Source organism: Sinocyclocheilus anshuiensis, unplaced genomic scaffold, assembly GCF_001515605.1.
Source record: "Sinocyclocheilus anshuiensis isolate Anshui unplaced genomic scaffold, SAMN03320099.WGS_v1.1 scaffold1162, whole genome shotgun sequence".
In the NCBI taxonomy this organism is placed as follows: Eukaryota; Metazoa; Chordata; class Actinopteri; order Cypriniformes; family Cyprinidae; genus Sinocyclocheilus; species Sinocyclocheilus anshuiensis.
Genome location: NW_015540875.1, coordinates 186,859 through 205,089, shown reverse-complemented (window position 1 = coordinate 205,089; position 18,231 = coordinate 186,859). Strand labels below are relative to the sequence as shown.

Here is an 18,231-nt window from a genome sequence, read left to right as displayed (position 1 = left end):
CTGCCTGTCACCGGCCCTCCAGGACCGAGTTTGGGCACCCCTGCTTTAAAGGGATAGTGGTAGATTAGGCAGTGATTTAACCCTTTAAAAGCACTGTATGTTGAAGAGTGCTGTCCTTTTAAGAGCACATGTTGATTTTGTTGCTGTGTGCATGCATTCATTATAACGAGTATTGTGCATTTGTGTGCATAAAAATGAATTTAGCTAATTTCTTGAAAAAAGTACACCCTTAAGTCATAAAAATGGACAAATAAATAAACAATTTTAGCATGAAAAGCTAAATAAAACAATATAAAAACTGAAATATTTTATTGATTTACTGACCATTAACCCATATTAATTATTGAAATATTAACGTAAAATCTAAGAGGAGCTTTAAGAAAATATTTTAGGTTGAAGGGTTACGGCTGACAAAAAGTTTTGGAATCCCTGCTTTGTATTATAATGCCTAAAATTGACTTTCATTTAGTTTTTAGTGTGTGTTTTTTCTTTTCTTTCATTTTCTTTTCTGGTGTTAATTTATTTTCTTTTTAAACAAAGTATATATTTATCAGCTTATTGATATCATCTGATGTCAGTGGACTGTTAGTGAGATTTGTGGCTTATTTTCATAGAGATGATCTTAGAGATTAACTGGTTCAATTTGGAATAGAATACTAGTGAACTAACCTTACTAGTTAGTGGTTCAACGGATCACAAATCTCACGGTTCGGATCACATTACGGTTTTTGACCCATCTGATCATTTTTCGGATCAGCAAGAAAAGAAAAATATTTCAATGTAACTTGCTTTCCATTTATTACTTAAAGCGAAGTACTTCTTTGATACCACAGCAAATACTACTAGATTAACTAAGAAAGTTTAAACATGATTAAAGAGACGAGAACAGCCAGTAAAAATAAGAACAAATAGATAAATACAACAGAATATGTTACAAATAAAATAAGGTTGGTAGTATTCAAATACAGAAATGTAATAATTAGGGAAAATAACACTGCATAGTGTTCACTGTATAAATTAAATATAGATTTTTATCACAGCTGTTTTGTTGTTTTTATGATCACTAATGACAACAGCAGTATTTATAGGCCGCTGTCCCTTTAAGACCTGATGCACAGATCCGATATAATGATACACATCACATCCGATTTCTTTCGCAGCTGTTTTAATTCACTTGAGACATAACTGACTGCGTTTACCTGAATAATTGTCGAGATGGGTATTTGTCATAATTTTATGTGTATGTGTCTGTTCAGAGGATTCAGAAGAGGATTCAGTTCGGTGTTCGCGCGCCGTCTGAAACGCATGTGCGCGCTTCATGTGTGTGCAGCTGTGCGCGAAGAGAACAGCGCGCGAGCAACTAATCGAGTTCCCTTTCGCCTTTTCTCTCTGGAATTGTTTAAAATTCGCTTGCTTGTGTAAATACGAACAAATAATAAACTTATACTCTATTGTGGTTACATTTTGCAATTAATCCGCGGATCACATGTGTGCCGAACCGTGGGGCTTGGTCCGTATGGATCACGGATCAACTACGATCTGTTTAACCACTATTACTAGTGATATATATACAGTATATATATATATATATATATATATATATAACATTTTATCTCTAATCCCAAACAACATTAACAATATGGCTAATACTAATGATTTGCGGCATGTGTTCATATGGAACCCCGTTTCCACCACTTAATAAAAAATAAAAAATGTAATTGCGACTTATCTCACAATTCAGACTTTTTGCATGATATAAACTTGCAATTTAGAGTTTTTTCTCAAAATTGTGAGATATAAACTATTCCGTAAAACTATTCTAAACCATTAACAATTCTGACTTTTTCACGCAATTGCAAGTTTGTATTTCGCAATTCTGACTTTATTTCTCAGAATTGCAGGTTTATATCATGCAATTCTGACTTTGTAACTCACAATTGCGAGTTTCTATCGTGCAATTTTGAGAAAAAAAGTCAGAATTGTGAGATGAGTCGAAATTACCTTTTTTGTTTTTAATTCAGTGTTGTTTATACAGGTCTGTCAACTTCTGGTCATGTTTTTCATGTTAAAGTGCCCCTATTATGGGTTATGAAAGGTTCATATTTTGGTTTTGGGAGTCCCCAACAACAGGTTGACATGCATGCAAGGTAAAAAAGTATGTATTTATTTTATTTTATTTTATTTTATTTTATTTTGTATAATATGTATTTATTTTTATCTTACTTGCTCAAGGACTTCCAAATGATTCGCTCAACAATTAATTTTTCCAAACTAATCTGCGGTGATTGGCCCGATTGGTCTCATTTTAAAGTCATCATGCCTGTAATGCCTGATAAAGCAGCGTTTGTGAGCGCAGTGCTGCTTTGTGTACAGCCGTTACCGGGGAAACTGCTATTTTACCGCTCCAAAAGTGGCACCTAGTGGCAAAGAATGAATTTCCATTTTCATTCAGACCAACGCGAAAAGAACAACAAGTGGGTGGGCAATATGACTCGTTTCAGTGATTCAGAGTCGACTCTTTCTTTTGAGAGACAATAACTTTATACACGGTGCACTTTTAGATTTTAGACTTTGCAGGATGTTTTCATTCACTTAGAGCTGTGTTACACACTGCATGAAAGGTAATTTTTAAAAAATCCATAATAGGGGCACTTTAATAATTTAGCATGTTGCATTTCACAAGACATTGTCTAATTATAAGGATATTCTTGTTTACTTTTGACTGATAAACAACTCTAGTGCTTTGGTGGGACATCCAATGTAAAATCTGCTGTTTTACATTGAGAACCAGTTGAGAACTCCTGTATTGTGTGTTGTGTTTGCAGGCGGACTCAGAGGTGCTTCAATCGTGGATTCTCTGGACACGCTGTACATCATGGGTCTGATGGAGGAGTATGAGGAAGCCAAGGAATGGGTCCAAAACAACCTGGACCTGAACTCGGTGAGCAAACACGGTTGGGTTGTTTCTCTGTGGATCAGCAGCTCTGAATTAGCTGTGAATCTCATGCTGTCTGAAGCACTTGTGTAAAAGCCCTCTATTGATCCCCGGAGCTGCACCGGAATCAATTGTTTCTTTTAACCAACGTCCAGTCCTGGGAATTGAGACCGTTTTGGTCCAGATCAAACACTCGTGAGTGGATGAAAGGCCTCCGTTGTTATATATATATATATATATATATATATAACATTTTATCTCTAATCCCAAACAACATTAACAATATGGCTAATACTAATGATTTGCGGCATGTGTTCATATGGAACCCCGTTTCCACCACTTAATAAAAAATAAAAAATGTAATTGCGACTTATCTCACAATTCAGACTTTTTGCATGATATAAACTTGCAATTTAGAGTTTTTTCTCAAAATTGTGAGATATAAACTATTCCGTAAAACTATTCTAAACCATTAACAATTCTGACTTTTTCACGCAATTGCAAGTTTGTATTTCGCAATTCTGACTTTATTTCTCAGAATTGCAGGTTTATATCATGCAATTCTGACTTTGTAACTCACAATTGCGAGTTTCTATCGTGCAATTTTGAGAAAAAAAGTCAGAATTGTGAGATGAGTCGAAATTACCTTTTTTGTTTTTAATTCAGTATACAGGATACAGGTCTGTCAACTTCTGGTCATGTTTTTCATGTTAAAGTGCCCCTATTATGGGTTATTCATATTTTCATGCATGCAAGGTAAAAAAGTATGTATTTATTTTATTTTATTTTATTTTATTTTATTTTGTATAATATGTATTTATTTTTATCTTACTTGCTCAAGGACTTCCAAATGATTCGCTCAACAATTAATTTTTCCAAACTAATCTGCGGTGATTGGCCCGATTGGTCTCATTTTAAAGTCATCATGCCTGTAATGCCTGATAAAGCAGCGTTTGTGAGCGCAGTGCTGCTTTGTGTACAGCCGTTACCGGGGAAACTGCTATTTTACCGCTCCAAAAGTGGCACCTAGTGGCAAAGAATGAATTTCCATTTTCATTCAGACCAACGCGAAAAGATCAACAAGTGGGCGTGCAAAATGCTAATGTTTCATGTTGACGTCAACATGAAACGGCTTGGGATTCGTTTTAAAAATGACTCATTTCAATGATTCAGAGTCGACTCTTTCTTTTGAGAGACAATAACTTTATACACGGTGCACTTTTAGATTTTAGACTTTGCAGGATGTTTTCATTCACTTAGAGCTGTGTTACACACTGCATGAAAGGTAATTTTTAAAAAATCCATAATAGGGGCACTTTAATAATTTAGCATGTTGCATTTCACAAGACATTGTCTAATTATAAGGATATTCTTGTTTACTTTTGACTGATAAACAACTCTAGTGCTTTGGTGGGACATCCAATGTAAAATCTGCTGTTTTACATTGAGAACCAGTTGAGAACTCCTGTATTGTGTGTTGTGTTTGCAGGCGGACTCAGAGGTGCTTCAATCGTGGATTCTCTGGACACGCTGTACATCATGGGTCTGATGGAGGAGTATGAGGAAGCCAAGGAATGGGTCCAAAACAACCTGGACCTGAACTCGGTGAGCAAACACGGTTGGGTTGTTTCTCTGTGGATCAGCAGCTCTGAATTAGCTGTGAATCTCATGCTGTCTGAAGCACTTGTGTAAAAGCCCTCTATTGATCCCCGGAGCTGCACCGGAATCAATTGTTTCTTTTAACCAACGTCCAGTCCTGGGAATTGAGACCGTTTTGGTCCAGATCAAACACTCGTGAGTGGATGAAAGGCCTCCGTTGTGGCTTTGTGTTGACTGGACTAGATCTTTCAGAGCATGTTCAGGACTTAATGAATGGGCTGGAGAGAAACATTTTGTGATATTACGAATCATCCTGTGATATTAGAGAGAGCGTTCACTCACTGATGGACAGCTCTGAGGGCAAACTGAGAATTGCAATGTAAAGATAAACTACATTAGATTTAATTCGATTATAACTAGAGCCTTTGCAAAAGTTACCATCATGATGCCAGGATGTTGTCTTTAGTTGCTAGGATGTTGCTAAATGGTTGATTAGAATATCTGAATGGTTGCTAGGTTACTAGGATGTTGTAGGTAGTGACTAGGCCGTTGCTTAGGTGTTCTGAATGGTTGCTAGGGCATTGCTAGGATACAAGGATGTTGTGGGTAGTTGCTAGGCTGTTGCTTAGGTGTTCTGAATGGTTGCTAGGGCGTTGCTAAGATACAGGGATGTTGTGGGTAGTAGCTAGGCTGTTGCGCTTAGGTGTTCTGAATGGTTGCTAGGATATTGTGGGTAGTTGCAATGTCATTGCTTATGTGTTCTTGGTGGTTGCTAGGATACAAGGATGTTGTGGGTAGTTGCTAGACTGTTGCTTGGGTGTTCTGAATGGTTGCTTAGATGTTGCTAGGATACTAGGATGTTGTGGGTAGTTGCTATGCCATTGCTTATGTGTTCTTAATGCTTGCTAGAATACAAGGATATAGTGGGTATTTGCTAGGTTCTTGCTTAGATGTTCTGAATGGTTGCTAGGGCATTGGTTGGATACAGAGATGTTGTGGGTAGTTGCTAGGCTGTTGCTTGGGTGTTCTGAATGGTTGCTAGGGTGTTGTTAGGATACTAGGATATTGTGGTAGTTGCTAGGCTGTTGCTTAGATGTTCTGAATGGTTGCTAGGGTGTTTCTAATATACTAGAATATTGTGGTTAGTTGTTTGGTTGTTGGCAAGGTTTGCTTAAAGGTCCCCTGAAATGCTTAGAAACACGCAGCGTTACTCTGTGTTGACGTCATTTTAACTGAAACAGGAAGACAGGGCGGGACATATCAAGCAGCCCCACCCCTTTTTAAAATAGCCAATAGCGTTCGTTTATATCACAGCTTGGGCTAGAGCCGTTCAGAGCCGTTGAGCTCCGTAAAGCCGCATTTGACAGGGTATGCCAGCCACAATCTCATCCATATTGCTATAAAATATAGCATTCTGTGTAGAATTCAAATAGTTCCGATACATTTTGTGGTCTGCGCCGACTCGCGCATGTGATCCGCTCCGTGCTATCGTGTCTCTGGACCGGAGCAGAGTGTGTGTGCGGTGCGGTGGTTAGCGTGACACAGCGTGAAACTACGCTTCTTTTTTTCCTCAATGGAAAGAATATTTACACTGTTTGAATCGTTCCCTGTCCCCTATATAGTGCACTACGTGCCATTCACTGTACAGAAAAAGTGACCAATTTCAGCCGCGGCTTCAGCGTCTATTTTATAGTGCGCTTTGGATTCTAGAGAGCATTTGATTGGACAGAAAGTTTTATGAGAAGCTGAAGTACGATGTGACGTTGAGCCGTTTTGGCGGAAGTGACGAACTGCAAGCTTTGAATGCTTATATCTTCTAAATGCGAATTTTGTTACTGTTTTGGAGCACACTGCCTTATAGATAACCTTAAGACTAACATATTGATACTAACACCCAAAAAAACTAAATTTTGATTTCATGGGGACTTTAAGTGTTCTGAATGGTTGCTAGGGTGTTGCTAGGATGCACAGATGTTGTGGGCAGTTGCTAGGCTGTTGCTAAGTGGTTTCTTAGAGGTTCTGAATGGTTGCTAGGATAATAGGATGTTGTGGTAGTTGCTAGGTTGTTGCTAAATGGTTGCTTAGAGGTTCTGAATGGTTGCTAGGGTGTTGCTAAGTGGTTGCTTAGGTGTTCTGAATGGTGGTTGCTAGGGCGTTGCTATGTGGTTGCTAAATGAAGCTTACTTGCAAATATAAAATAAACCCTAAAGTTCATATCAGTCAGTTCATAATATTTGTTAATGAAATGATTTTATTTTCAGTGAGTGGTTAAAATAAAGCTGGAATAGTTGGCTACATTATAAAAATAGAAATAGGCCGTTGACATTGGGCGCTCGCTGTGTGTCAGAGAGGCTGATCTAGTTCAGTCGTAGCATTTGCACTTTTCTACTTTGATGACGAGAAGTTTGAATTTCATCACTCTTGATATTGAGATTTGTGACAGTGTAAAATGGCTTGTTAAACCTGTCATCGCTCTTATTGCATTCTGATGCAAGGCGGCAAACTGCTCGGATCTTTCCTGAAGCTTTTTTGGCAGTTCATTAAAGGCACCAGTGCTGTTTTGAATGCCGTGTCGGTGGTGCGTGTGAACGATGCCTTCTGATTGGTCTTTTCTGAGTGTCTGTGAAAGTAAGTGTTCTTCTACCACAGCCCAAAAAAGACATAAAACATATACAATATAGATATTTCATTTAATTTAATTTCATGTTCATTCCTATAATTTACCCTATAATGGCTTTAGATTGTAGCTAAACATGAAGCAGCTTATAATATCTTGCCTATTTTGTAGTTGTGTTAAGCTAATGAAATGTAACCTATTGAATTTCTTTGAATTGCAATTCAGAACTCTCTCTCTCTCTCTCTCTCTCTCTCTCTCTCTCTCTCGTGTGATGAGCTCAGAGAGTCCCGTGGCATAGCAGTAAAGCGTCTTAAGGTGTTTGATGGCGAGTTTGTCATGAAGACACAGTGTAGATTTACTCTGCACACTTTGTCATTGTGAGATCCAGCTTCATCCGTCACTCCCACAGCTTTCAATCAATCTCCTGCCGCAGTCTTCGCTCTTTAGCTGACAATTTGCTCACTGATGGAGAGCAGAGCACTTCAGTGTGCGACCGTCATGCTCTATGACTGGGAAACCATGCCAGAGAGTCTCTAATCGCAGCAGAAGATGGCACTCGATGTGTCTGTATCAGTGAGGAAGAGACTTATAGTCAACAAATCAAAAGTGTAGAGCCGGGTCAATCAGTCGCTGGGCACTGGACCTTAACTGTGACCGTTTGACGAACAGGTTAACTGAACAGGTGTTAGTGTCAGTTCAAAGTTTAATGACACTTACGCCAATAGATGATAAACTATTTCTGTTTTCAGGGTTTTTTAGTGAATTCTGACAGAATATTGTGCACATTTATTAATTTGATTTGTTTGTTCATTTATTTATCTATCTGTACAGAGGGAAAGATTTGAACTAATTAATTTTTTGTGTGTTTATTTTTTGTGTGTTTGGTAAATGTTGACTGTGTGTGTGTATTTCTTTATTTATTTGTCTGTCTATCTTTATGGAGAAAAAATATGATATCAAATATGATTCAGATATTTTTTAATATGTTTAGTGAATTTTGACAGAATATTGTGCAAATTTATTTATTTGTTTGTTTATTAATGTATTCATTACAGAGGAAAATATTTTAACTAATTGCTTAAAATATTATTAAAATATTATTTAATAATATTTGGTATATATGTTTAGTGAATTTTGCAGAATACTGTGTGAACTTAATTCCACTAAAATTAAATTAAAATTTAAGAAAAATTTTACTTTTACTTGAAATATTATTTAAATATATTATATTGTCAAAACATTGTTTATTTATTTATTTTATTATTCATTGTTATTTTTTTATTTATTCATATATCTTAGTAGAGAATATTTGAACAAACTACTTTAAATGTTATTCAAATAAGTAGTGAATTTATACATAATATTTTGTAAATTTAGTTTATCTATTTTGCAGAGAAATTTTTGATCTAACTACTTTAAATATTATTTAGTATATTTAGTGAATTTAGACAATGTTGTATATATTTATTTATCTATCTACCTTTGCAGAGAAACATAACATAACAATTTAAAACAATATTTAGTGAATTTAGACATAGTTCTATAGTGTAAATTATTTAGTTTTTCATTTATTCATGTATTGTAGTGCTGAAACTGAAATGCAATTGACAAACTTCTTATTTGCTGAACTGATGTTGTGTGCTGTTTATGATGCAGGAAAATGCTAAAAACTTTGTTTTGAATGAATGAAGTTTATATTCACACTTCCCTCATCATGCATTAGAATCCCAGCAGAAATCCACACCTCAGCACTTCTTCTGTTTCTTCCTTTGCTCCTCCGCCGATACCAATCAGACTCTTAAGTGGCTCGTTACGTTTCTCCTGCTTCCCTGAGACGTTTGTAGCTCATAAATATGTATATGTGTGTAGAACTCAGTCTGCAGTCCAAGCGTGTAGTCAGATGTTTGATGGATCTGCGAGACAGGAATATCGGACGTTGGGAGGCGAAGAGGGGCGAGATTGAGGGCTGCGATCGGGTCAGACGAGAGGAAGAACGAATGACTTTCCAGATCCAGCCAGTCAAATGTGATGCAGCACGGATCTTGTAGAACGACGGTGAGATTTGTCTTCCAAATAGCTGGCGTCCGTGAGCAGAATGACTGCTTGTGGGCTGGAATGAGCAATCGGGAGTTAATCCTAGCTTCAGCGTGAGGCCCAGCGGCCAGGATGCTGTCGAGAGCGTTTATCTTGAGGTCGGAGAATGAATTTATTCAGGGGAATGACTTGGTTTTTTTTGGTGTTGGAGCCGAATGCAAACAGAGCCAGAATCCTAATGTCCGTGTTTATACTGCGGGATGGTAATCTGATTAGCTCTATTCTGTGCTGCTGATGTGATTCAGCAGCGCTCGCCTCAAATCAGCCAATTGCAATCTCAGCATAAAGGGTAATTTCTGCTCTCCAAGAAGCATTTTCTTATTACCGCGTCTGATTTGATTGCCCTATTCAGTCTTTCGGAGAAACGCGCTCGCTCGTTGGCGACTCTCGATGACAGAGTTGATTAACATTTGGAGCGATCGGCTCTGCGTCTTCAGCTCGTTAACGTGACTGGCGCTTTTTTTGAGGTGACTCAACACTTCACTCAGCACCTGAGAGTGTTACGAGCACAAAAACAATTATTTCAATCAATGTCATAAAACTAGCGAGCTAAGCCAGTAGTAGTACTGACAGTGTCGAGTAAACATGACTGAAGAGACGAAAAAGCAGAGGAATGGACAAACTAAATCAATTGAGTGAATCATTTACGCTGGAAGCGCTCCGATTGATTCAAACTCGTGACTTCGATCATTCAGTTCAAGCGATTCACTAGCAAAAACAGATGAAAACAGCCATTCATTTTTGAATGTTTTCCGGTCGTGTTGTTTTAGAAGGGCCCAGCATCAGTGTAAGCAGAGCTCTCTCTCTCTCTGTTGTCTGAAGCTTCTGTCCTCAGATCTCTTTGATTGTCTGAAATGCGTCTGAGGTGAACACAGCAGACATGAGGGCCCTCTTCTATGGCGTTATTTTAATGACAAATGTCGAGAGCGCATTATTGTAGCGCGAAAGCACATTAATACAATGCGCGAGCGCGAATCTCTCCACTCGCGTGCGGATTTCCTTTGCTCTCGCACAAAACCGGACGCTCGCGCTCAGATAGACGCTGCTCTCGCCCAGAGAGAGTGCACGCACTTAAAACGTGTCTCCTCTCACTCAAACTGTGTCCTGTGCACTCTCAAATCTCTCTGTGCTCATGCGCTATATATATTAATTATTTTCGCACCTGAATTAAACGTTGTCAAAGGTTATCATTATGCACTTTTAAAAAGTAGTCTCAAAACAGATTTGTGCAGGGCCTTTCCTTGATTTTTTTATTGTTGTATTTTTGTTTTAACATAAACTGGTTATTGTAGCTACTTTGTTTTACTATCTCTCTTTTATGTTTGTATTTTGATCTTTTCTGCAAATGTACATCTGCATCTCTCTGTAAAGTAGGCTACTTTGTATGCACTGTTTTAAAAGGTGCTATATAAATAAAGGACCTATATGACCACATGAACTTTAAGAATCATACGCTTTTTTGTTTGTTTAGATCGTTCGGAAGGGTTTGACCAAACTGTTAAACTAGGTTATTTACAAATCATCCAAACACCCGTTTCATAATAGTATGACTAAGTAGTATTAAATTGTAAAGAAATTACAGATCCATCTTTGAAATCTGAAATTAAAAAATGTTAATTTTAATTTTTAAAACCTAAATAATTAATATATATAGCGCATGAGCACAGAGAGACTTGAGAGTGCACAGGACACAGTTTGAGTGAGAGGAGACACGTTTTAAGTGCGTGCACTCTCTCCGGGCGAGAGCAGCGTCTATCTGAGCGCGAGCGTCCGGTTTTGTGCGAGAGCAAAGGAAATCCGCACGCGAGCGGAGAGAGTCGCGCTCGCGCATTGTATTAATGTGCTTTCGCGCTACAATAATGCGCACTCGACATTTGTCATTAAAATAACGCCATATCTTCCTCTCCGCTGGTCTCCAGATCAAATCCAGCACAGCAGGACAAATGGAGACGCATTAATGAAGTCCTGCAGGCTGTGGATGGATTCTGTCATTGTCTGCATCAGGCTTCAGTTCCTCCTCTTTCTTCTCTTTTACAGCTGGAGCTTGATGCTATGGAAGCCCTGTTTGATTCAAAGCAAATAAAGCTCCTCGGTTTGCTCTCAGAGCTCCTCATCACTTCACTGGTCCTGGCTGTCATCCTAAAATTAGATTCGAAGAATCAGCTAGCTTTCAATTCATGTCGGAATTGAAATGACAGGAAAATAAATAGAAATGTAATTCAGAGAAATTCTTCAGAGTTTATGCATTCTGGGAAATATAGCGTTCTTCAGCTCTGGAACACAAAAGTTAATTTTTTAAAGGGGTCATATGATGTTGCTAAAAAGAACAGTATTTTGCGGAAACAATACTACAGCGAGAATAAAAGTTACGCCTTCTTTCTTTGCGTGAACATTTGGGCGGCGTTATGCAAATCTCCCCACATAGTGATGTAGACATGTGGGGGCGTGTTAGAACGAGGCGTTTTAGGTAGGTGTGGCTGACTCTTAACTTTTATAAAGAATATCTCTTTGGATTTGAGACTTTAGTCTTTGCAACTTTACAGATCTTCTTTATGCACCAAGAGCTTGTAACACTCCAAAGAGAAAGGAAAAATTGAAATCGCATCATATGACCCCTTTAAATACGATGAATATATAAACTAAGCTTATATTTATGTAGGTGGCAGTTTCAACATTCAAATTTTAATCTGTAATTCTGCATCCTGTTTGCTATCTCTATTCAAATTCAATTCAACTTAAATTTAAATTCAGCTCTGAATAGCACACAATTTGGATAGTTTTAAATGGACTTTTACAGAAATCCCCCCGAAAAATGTTAATGTTAAAATAAAATGTTAAATTACGTATCTGTTATTTTAGTATTATTTATATACTAATATGGTATGATTTTTTAAATATTTAATCATTTATCTAAGTAATATATTTATATTTTTATTCATTTTTTATTAATACATAATTTAGCTTGTTTTAGTTTTCATTATAATTTTAGTTTAAGTTTGAGAGATTTTATATGCTTTTGTCATTTTCATTAGATTTTGTTATTTTAGTATTATTTATATACTAATATGGTATGATTTTTTAAATATTTAATAATTTATCTAAGTAATATATTTATTTTTTATTCATTTTTTATTAATACATAATTTAGCTTGTTTTAGTTTTCATTATAATTTTAGTTTAAGTTTGAGAGATTTTATATGCTTTTGTCATTTTCATTAGATTTTGTTATTTTAGTATTATTTATATACTAATATGGTATGATTTTTTAAATATTTAATAATTTATCTAAGTAATATATTTATTTTTTATTCATTAAAGCCAGCTTAGTTTAAATTATACAATTAGAATTGTATTTAGAATTTTTTTTTTTTTCTATGCAGGTATTTATAAAACATGCTATGTCTGTACTGCCTTTAATTAATGTTGATAGAAATGTAAAAAAAAAAAAAAAATAATTTATCTAAGTAATATATTTATTTTTTATTCATTTTTTATTAATACATAATTTAGCTTGTTTTAGTTTTCATTATAATTTTAGTTTAAGTTTGAGAGATTTTATATGCTTTTGTCATTTTCATTAGATTTTGTTATTTTAGTATTATTTATAAACTATTATGGTGTTTATTAACATTTGATAATTACATTTTATTAATATATTAAGTTTTTTGAAGTTTTCTTTGTAATTTTAGTTTGTTTAGAAATTGTATTGTGTTTTTGTTCATTTAATTAGGTTTTGTTATTTATATTCTATTATGCCATTTATTGCTATTGAATAAATTCATTGGTATTTTTATTCATATATAATTGATCTTTTTTTATTTATTTTTTAATAATTTTAGCTTAAATTTTAGACATCTGCTTTTGTCATTAGTTTTTTTTTTAACAATATAAATCTTTATTTAATTTTTATTTTAGTTTCAGTAATTGTAGTACTTCAACTTCAACTTTTCACAGTTTAGCCATGTAACTCTAACTTCACAGTATCTGTAGTGAAAACCAATGCAAATCTTCAGCTCGCTCCTATGGGACGTCCCATACAGCTTGTCTGAATGAGTGACAGTAACTGAGGGGGCGGAGCTTAGTGAAAGTTATATTTTTATATAATATTTCATGCCTCTGATACCTGGAGTTCATTCACTCAGTCTCCAGGAGCATGGACTCCGTTTCAGTCTCCGTTTATGCATGGACACGCTTGACATTTTCAGAGATTTGATTCTGAATGAGCATTTGACATTATTGCTTCTCTAACATAGAGCGCAAATGATATTCCACGGGAAGATGCGCATCCTTTGAAGAGGCAAAATAAGAGGGCGGATAATTAGCATGTTCTTTGAGCTCTTGAATGGAGACTTCCTCGCTGAGAGTCTCTCCTGGGCGTCATCTGAGAAGAGAGAGCAGAAACTGACCGGGTTTCCCTCAGTACATTTCGTGCATCTGGAGCAGATGTTCATGATGTTTACAAAGCAACTCAGAGAGAGTGTGTGTTCAGAGATGCCTCTGTGGTCACAGTTTCGGTTCGGCAGAGTAAATAATTGGTATTATTGGTGGTGCACCGATTGGGAAATCTGAAACCGATATTGATATTTTAACACTTTTCCTCAGTTTAACTGCCACTGCTTATGTTACTTCAAGTGTAATCAGTTATGCATTTGTATTTGCTTCTTAATTCATTACATCCATTTGCAGCAATAGGCAGAATAATTATGATTTAAAAAAATTGAAATAATAAAATCCTTATTTTATTTCAGCTAGCTGTCAAAGCAACTTTTCTAATTGTCACTTGATCTTCTAAAATAACTAAAACTAAAACTGAAACCAAATTATTAAAAATAAAAATAAAAAAAATAAATAAATAAAATAAAAATGACAAAACCAACAAAATTACTAACACCCCAATTAAAAACAGAAAAAAAACTAATTCAAAATATTAATAAAAACTATAATAGTGTCTCAATGATGATGAAATTACACTGATTGTGACGGTTTTCATCACATATTTTACCCCCCAATTCTCATTATCATAATGCAAAGAAATCTCATTTGCTATATTTTTTAAAAAGATATATAATACTGTTATTAAAAACTATATACACATTTAAAAATAACTAAATAATAAAAATGACAAAAACCCAACACAGTTGCTAACATTGTAAGTCAAATTCAAATTAAAACAGAAAATATATAAATAAAAACTAATTCAAAATATTAAATTAAAACTATAATAGTATTCCAGTTATCCTAAAATAGCACTGTGACATAATTTTCATTTCATATTTTACCTGGCAATTCTCATTATCATAATGCAAAGAAATCTCATTACTATATATATATATATATATATATATAATAATAATAATAATAAATAATTCTCATTAATGTAATATTAAGACAAAAATGAGAATTTTGGGGGTAACTAACATTACACATGTTCTGTCACAAGTACACATTTTCTCAAAGTAGGCTTAATTTGTTTTATGCAAAAATATAATTTGTAAATAATTCCAGGAGTAATGTGGCCTGAACATAATTCTTGACAGAATATGTGTGATTCATCCTGGAAAAAAAAAGTTGTCAATAACATAAACTAAGGGATGATATTGAGCAGTGAATCAGAAAGTTCCTCTATCAGAGTCAGATTTGAATAAGTGTTTATTGACTCAGAGTTTACAGGCAGATCTCAAGTGAAGCCCAGAAGCAGCTTCCCGCAAACCTTTGCTGCTCGAATCAGTTTTACAAACACTAAAGTTGAACAACCAAACAAAAAGCTCTGATGGCAGAGCCATGAGTAAATCACACTGCAGGCGGCGGGCCCCTGGCGACAAATAAATGTGTGTTCAAAATCTCGCCTCAGTGTTTCTTCCAGACTTCTATTTATTTCTTAATAGTTCAATTAGTCTTCCAGATTGCAGTTTAATGAATTTCAATTTGATCTTGATGAAGTTGAATCTGATCCTCAGTTGTCTGTCGCCGCAGCGGAATCCCCTCGACGGCTGAAGTGTGAACAGACTATCCAATGTGGCTGTCGCAGGTTTATTTGCTTGAGAATTTCATTAACTCACCATTACACGTCGGAGATTAGGTAGCAAATTAAATCCGATGCATCATAGGCTCCATTTACACTGAAAGGAACGGTTCACCCAAAAATGACAATTAGCTGTAAATGTGCTCACCCTCAGGCCTGTCCAAATGTAGATGAGTCTGTTTCTTCTTCAGATTTGGAGAAATTGCATTACTTGATCAGCAATGGATGCTCTGCAGTGAATGGGTGCCGTCAGAATGAGAGTCCAAACAGCTGATAAAAACATGACAATAATCCACAAGTAATCCACACCACTCCAGTCCATCAGTTAACATCTGGAGAAGACAAAAGTTGCATGTTTGTAAGAAACAAATCCATTAATAAGACGTTTTTAACTTTAAACCATCACTTCTGGCCAAAATACAAGTCCATAATAACACTTCCTCCAGTGTAAAAGTGGTCTTGTCTGAATCAGGTGAGAAATCTGCACAGATCAAGCACCGTTTACAGTCAAAACAGTCCAAAACAGCTCTAATCAAATATGTGTGTGGATTTTTATGTACAATATGGATGTACTGACAGTATCTAAAACATTATTATGTATTTACAGCTAAAAAAAAAACATTAAATATTTCGATTTTTTTTAATAGTTGCACTTTTCCCATTTAATTCTGTAGATATATTTTAGAGTTCCAAACATAAATGTAGCCATTTTTTTGAGAATATAAAAAAAAAGAAAAAAAATTATTTATGAACGGTAATGGATAGAAATATGTAAGCCTTTAATGACAATTTTAATAACAATATAGCAATAAAAAGATATTTTGAGCCACTAATCACACTCTTGCTTTTAAACCTAAACATACTATTTAAAAAAAAAAATCTATCTATCTATCTATCTATCTACACACACACACATACTTTTGTCTTCTCCAGATGTTAACTGATGGACTGGAGTGGTGTGGATTACTTGTGGATTATTGTGATGTTTTTATCAGCTGTTTAGACTCTCATTCTGACGGCACCCATTCACTGCAGAGCATCCATTGATGAACAAGTGATGGAATTCTACATTTCTCTAAATCTGAAGAAGAAACAAACTCACCTACATCTTGGATGGCCTGAGGGTGAGGACATTTAGCAAATTTTCACTTTTGTGTTAACTATTCCTTTAAGGTTCCTGATGAGTAAAGTATGAACTTACATGAAGTCGGTAACATTGTGTTCTGAACTTCTGATAAATATCAGATAATGTCAAGCATGAGCGTTTCACAAGGTCAAATGCACCTCTTCTCAGGTCAGATATTCTGTGTTTTTGTGGTTTTAATGCACATTTTTTCACCAGACTTGTGCCTTTCCAGAATCAATGTATTAATAATTCATGCTATAGTCAGATAGGTGGTTCTGCGGTCCGGGAATAATTTCTTTTAATAGTGGGAATACATGATTGATGAAGGTGACCTGAAACTAAAAGATATAAATATACAAAATCATCTGGCCCACGCCTGCGTCCTGCTCGAGGCTTGACTGCAAGGTGAGGGAAAAATCGATACTAGAGAAGAGGAGAGGGAAAAAGTGTAAATCATGGAAGTCGAGTTGAGAGAGTTTGTGCATGTCTGGATCTGAATGCACAGGCAACACATTTGAGTATTGCTCTTTGAGGAAAACAAGCCGAATATATTGATGACACATCTATGAGATGTACTGTATATTCATATAAATATAGAATAATATCTCTCTTCCACCTTCAATACCACGACTGAGGTGTTTTCCGAACCCCCAACTGCTCCCCAGGCGCCACAGCAAAAAATGGCTGCCCACTGCTGTTCACGTGTGTTCACGGTGTGTGTGTGTTCACTGCTGTGTGTGTGCACTTTGGATGGGATAAATGCAGAGCACTAATTCCAAGTATGGGTCACCATACTTGGCCACATGTCACAATGTCACGAATATGTCAGCCTGGTCTCACAGGTGAAATTTACTGTTACAAAACATACATTTGTGTTCATTTGGAGAGATGCTGAAACATACATGTACTGACAACATCCAAAATGTAAACTTTATTACATATTTACAGCTAAAGAAATGTTACATATTTACAGATCCTTTATATCAAGATTTTTTGTTCACGTTCTTGTCTTAGGACAACTTTGATTAACTATTTTGGTCCACTTCAAATGTTGACTACTGTATATAGTTGCACTTTTAGTAACAATTTTAATAACAGTATAGCATCCAAAGATAATTATTTATTTATTTAGCAGCTATATATAGCGGCTAATCCCACTCTAACCTCTAAGCCTAATCTTTTTTATCGTTTCTTATGTTATATTTAGTGCACCACAAAAATACACTTATTGCAAAATCTGTTTTATAGAGAATATAAAAAAAAAAAAAAAAAAAAAAAAAAACAATGGACAGAAATATGTAGGCCCCCAATGACAATTTTAATAACAATATAGCATAATCTAAAAATATATATTTATTTATTTAGTGGCTAATCCCACTCCAAATGTAATATTTTCATTCATTTCTTAAAAATGCTTCATATTTAGTGCAATCACAATAATTGATTTATTGCAAAAATGTAAAAAATAAATAAATAAATGATATAACAACTGAATAAAATAAAATCAAAATATTAATGCCATGATTTCAATATTCGTAAATAAGGATTTGTACATTATGTAACGGGGCTGACAAGACGTGAGACGTGCAATTAGTGAAACAGCTGTGTGCAATCAGTGCTGTGTGCAATCAAGGAGTTCGCAGACGGCCCTTATAGCTGTGACAGGATGAGCAGGGAGTTCGCAAACGGCCTCTAAGGCCGTGACAGGACGGGCAGAGAGTTCATCGACGGCCTCTTGGCCGTGACAGGATAGACAGAGAGTTCATCAACGGCCTCCTTGGCCGGAACAGAACAGGCAGAGAGTTCATCGACGGCCTCCTTGGCCGGAACAGAACAGG

At 35.7% G+C, this 18,231-nt stretch overlaps 1 protein-coding gene across 1 annotated transcript in view; it reads left to right on the top strand.

Annotated features, from left to right (window-relative positions):
* The window catches only part of LOC107688186 (mannosyl-oligosaccharide 1,2-alpha-mannosidase IA), a 240,934-nt gene that overhangs the window by 145,039 nt on the left and 77,664 nt on the right, over nt 1–18,231 (top strand). Inside the window, exon 3 of the mRNA XM_016485782.1 lies at nt 2,826–2,941. Coding sequence (XP_016341268.1) covers nt 2,826–2,941 — 116 coding nt within the window. The remainder of the gene's footprint in view (nt 1–2,825; nt 2,942–18,231) is intronic.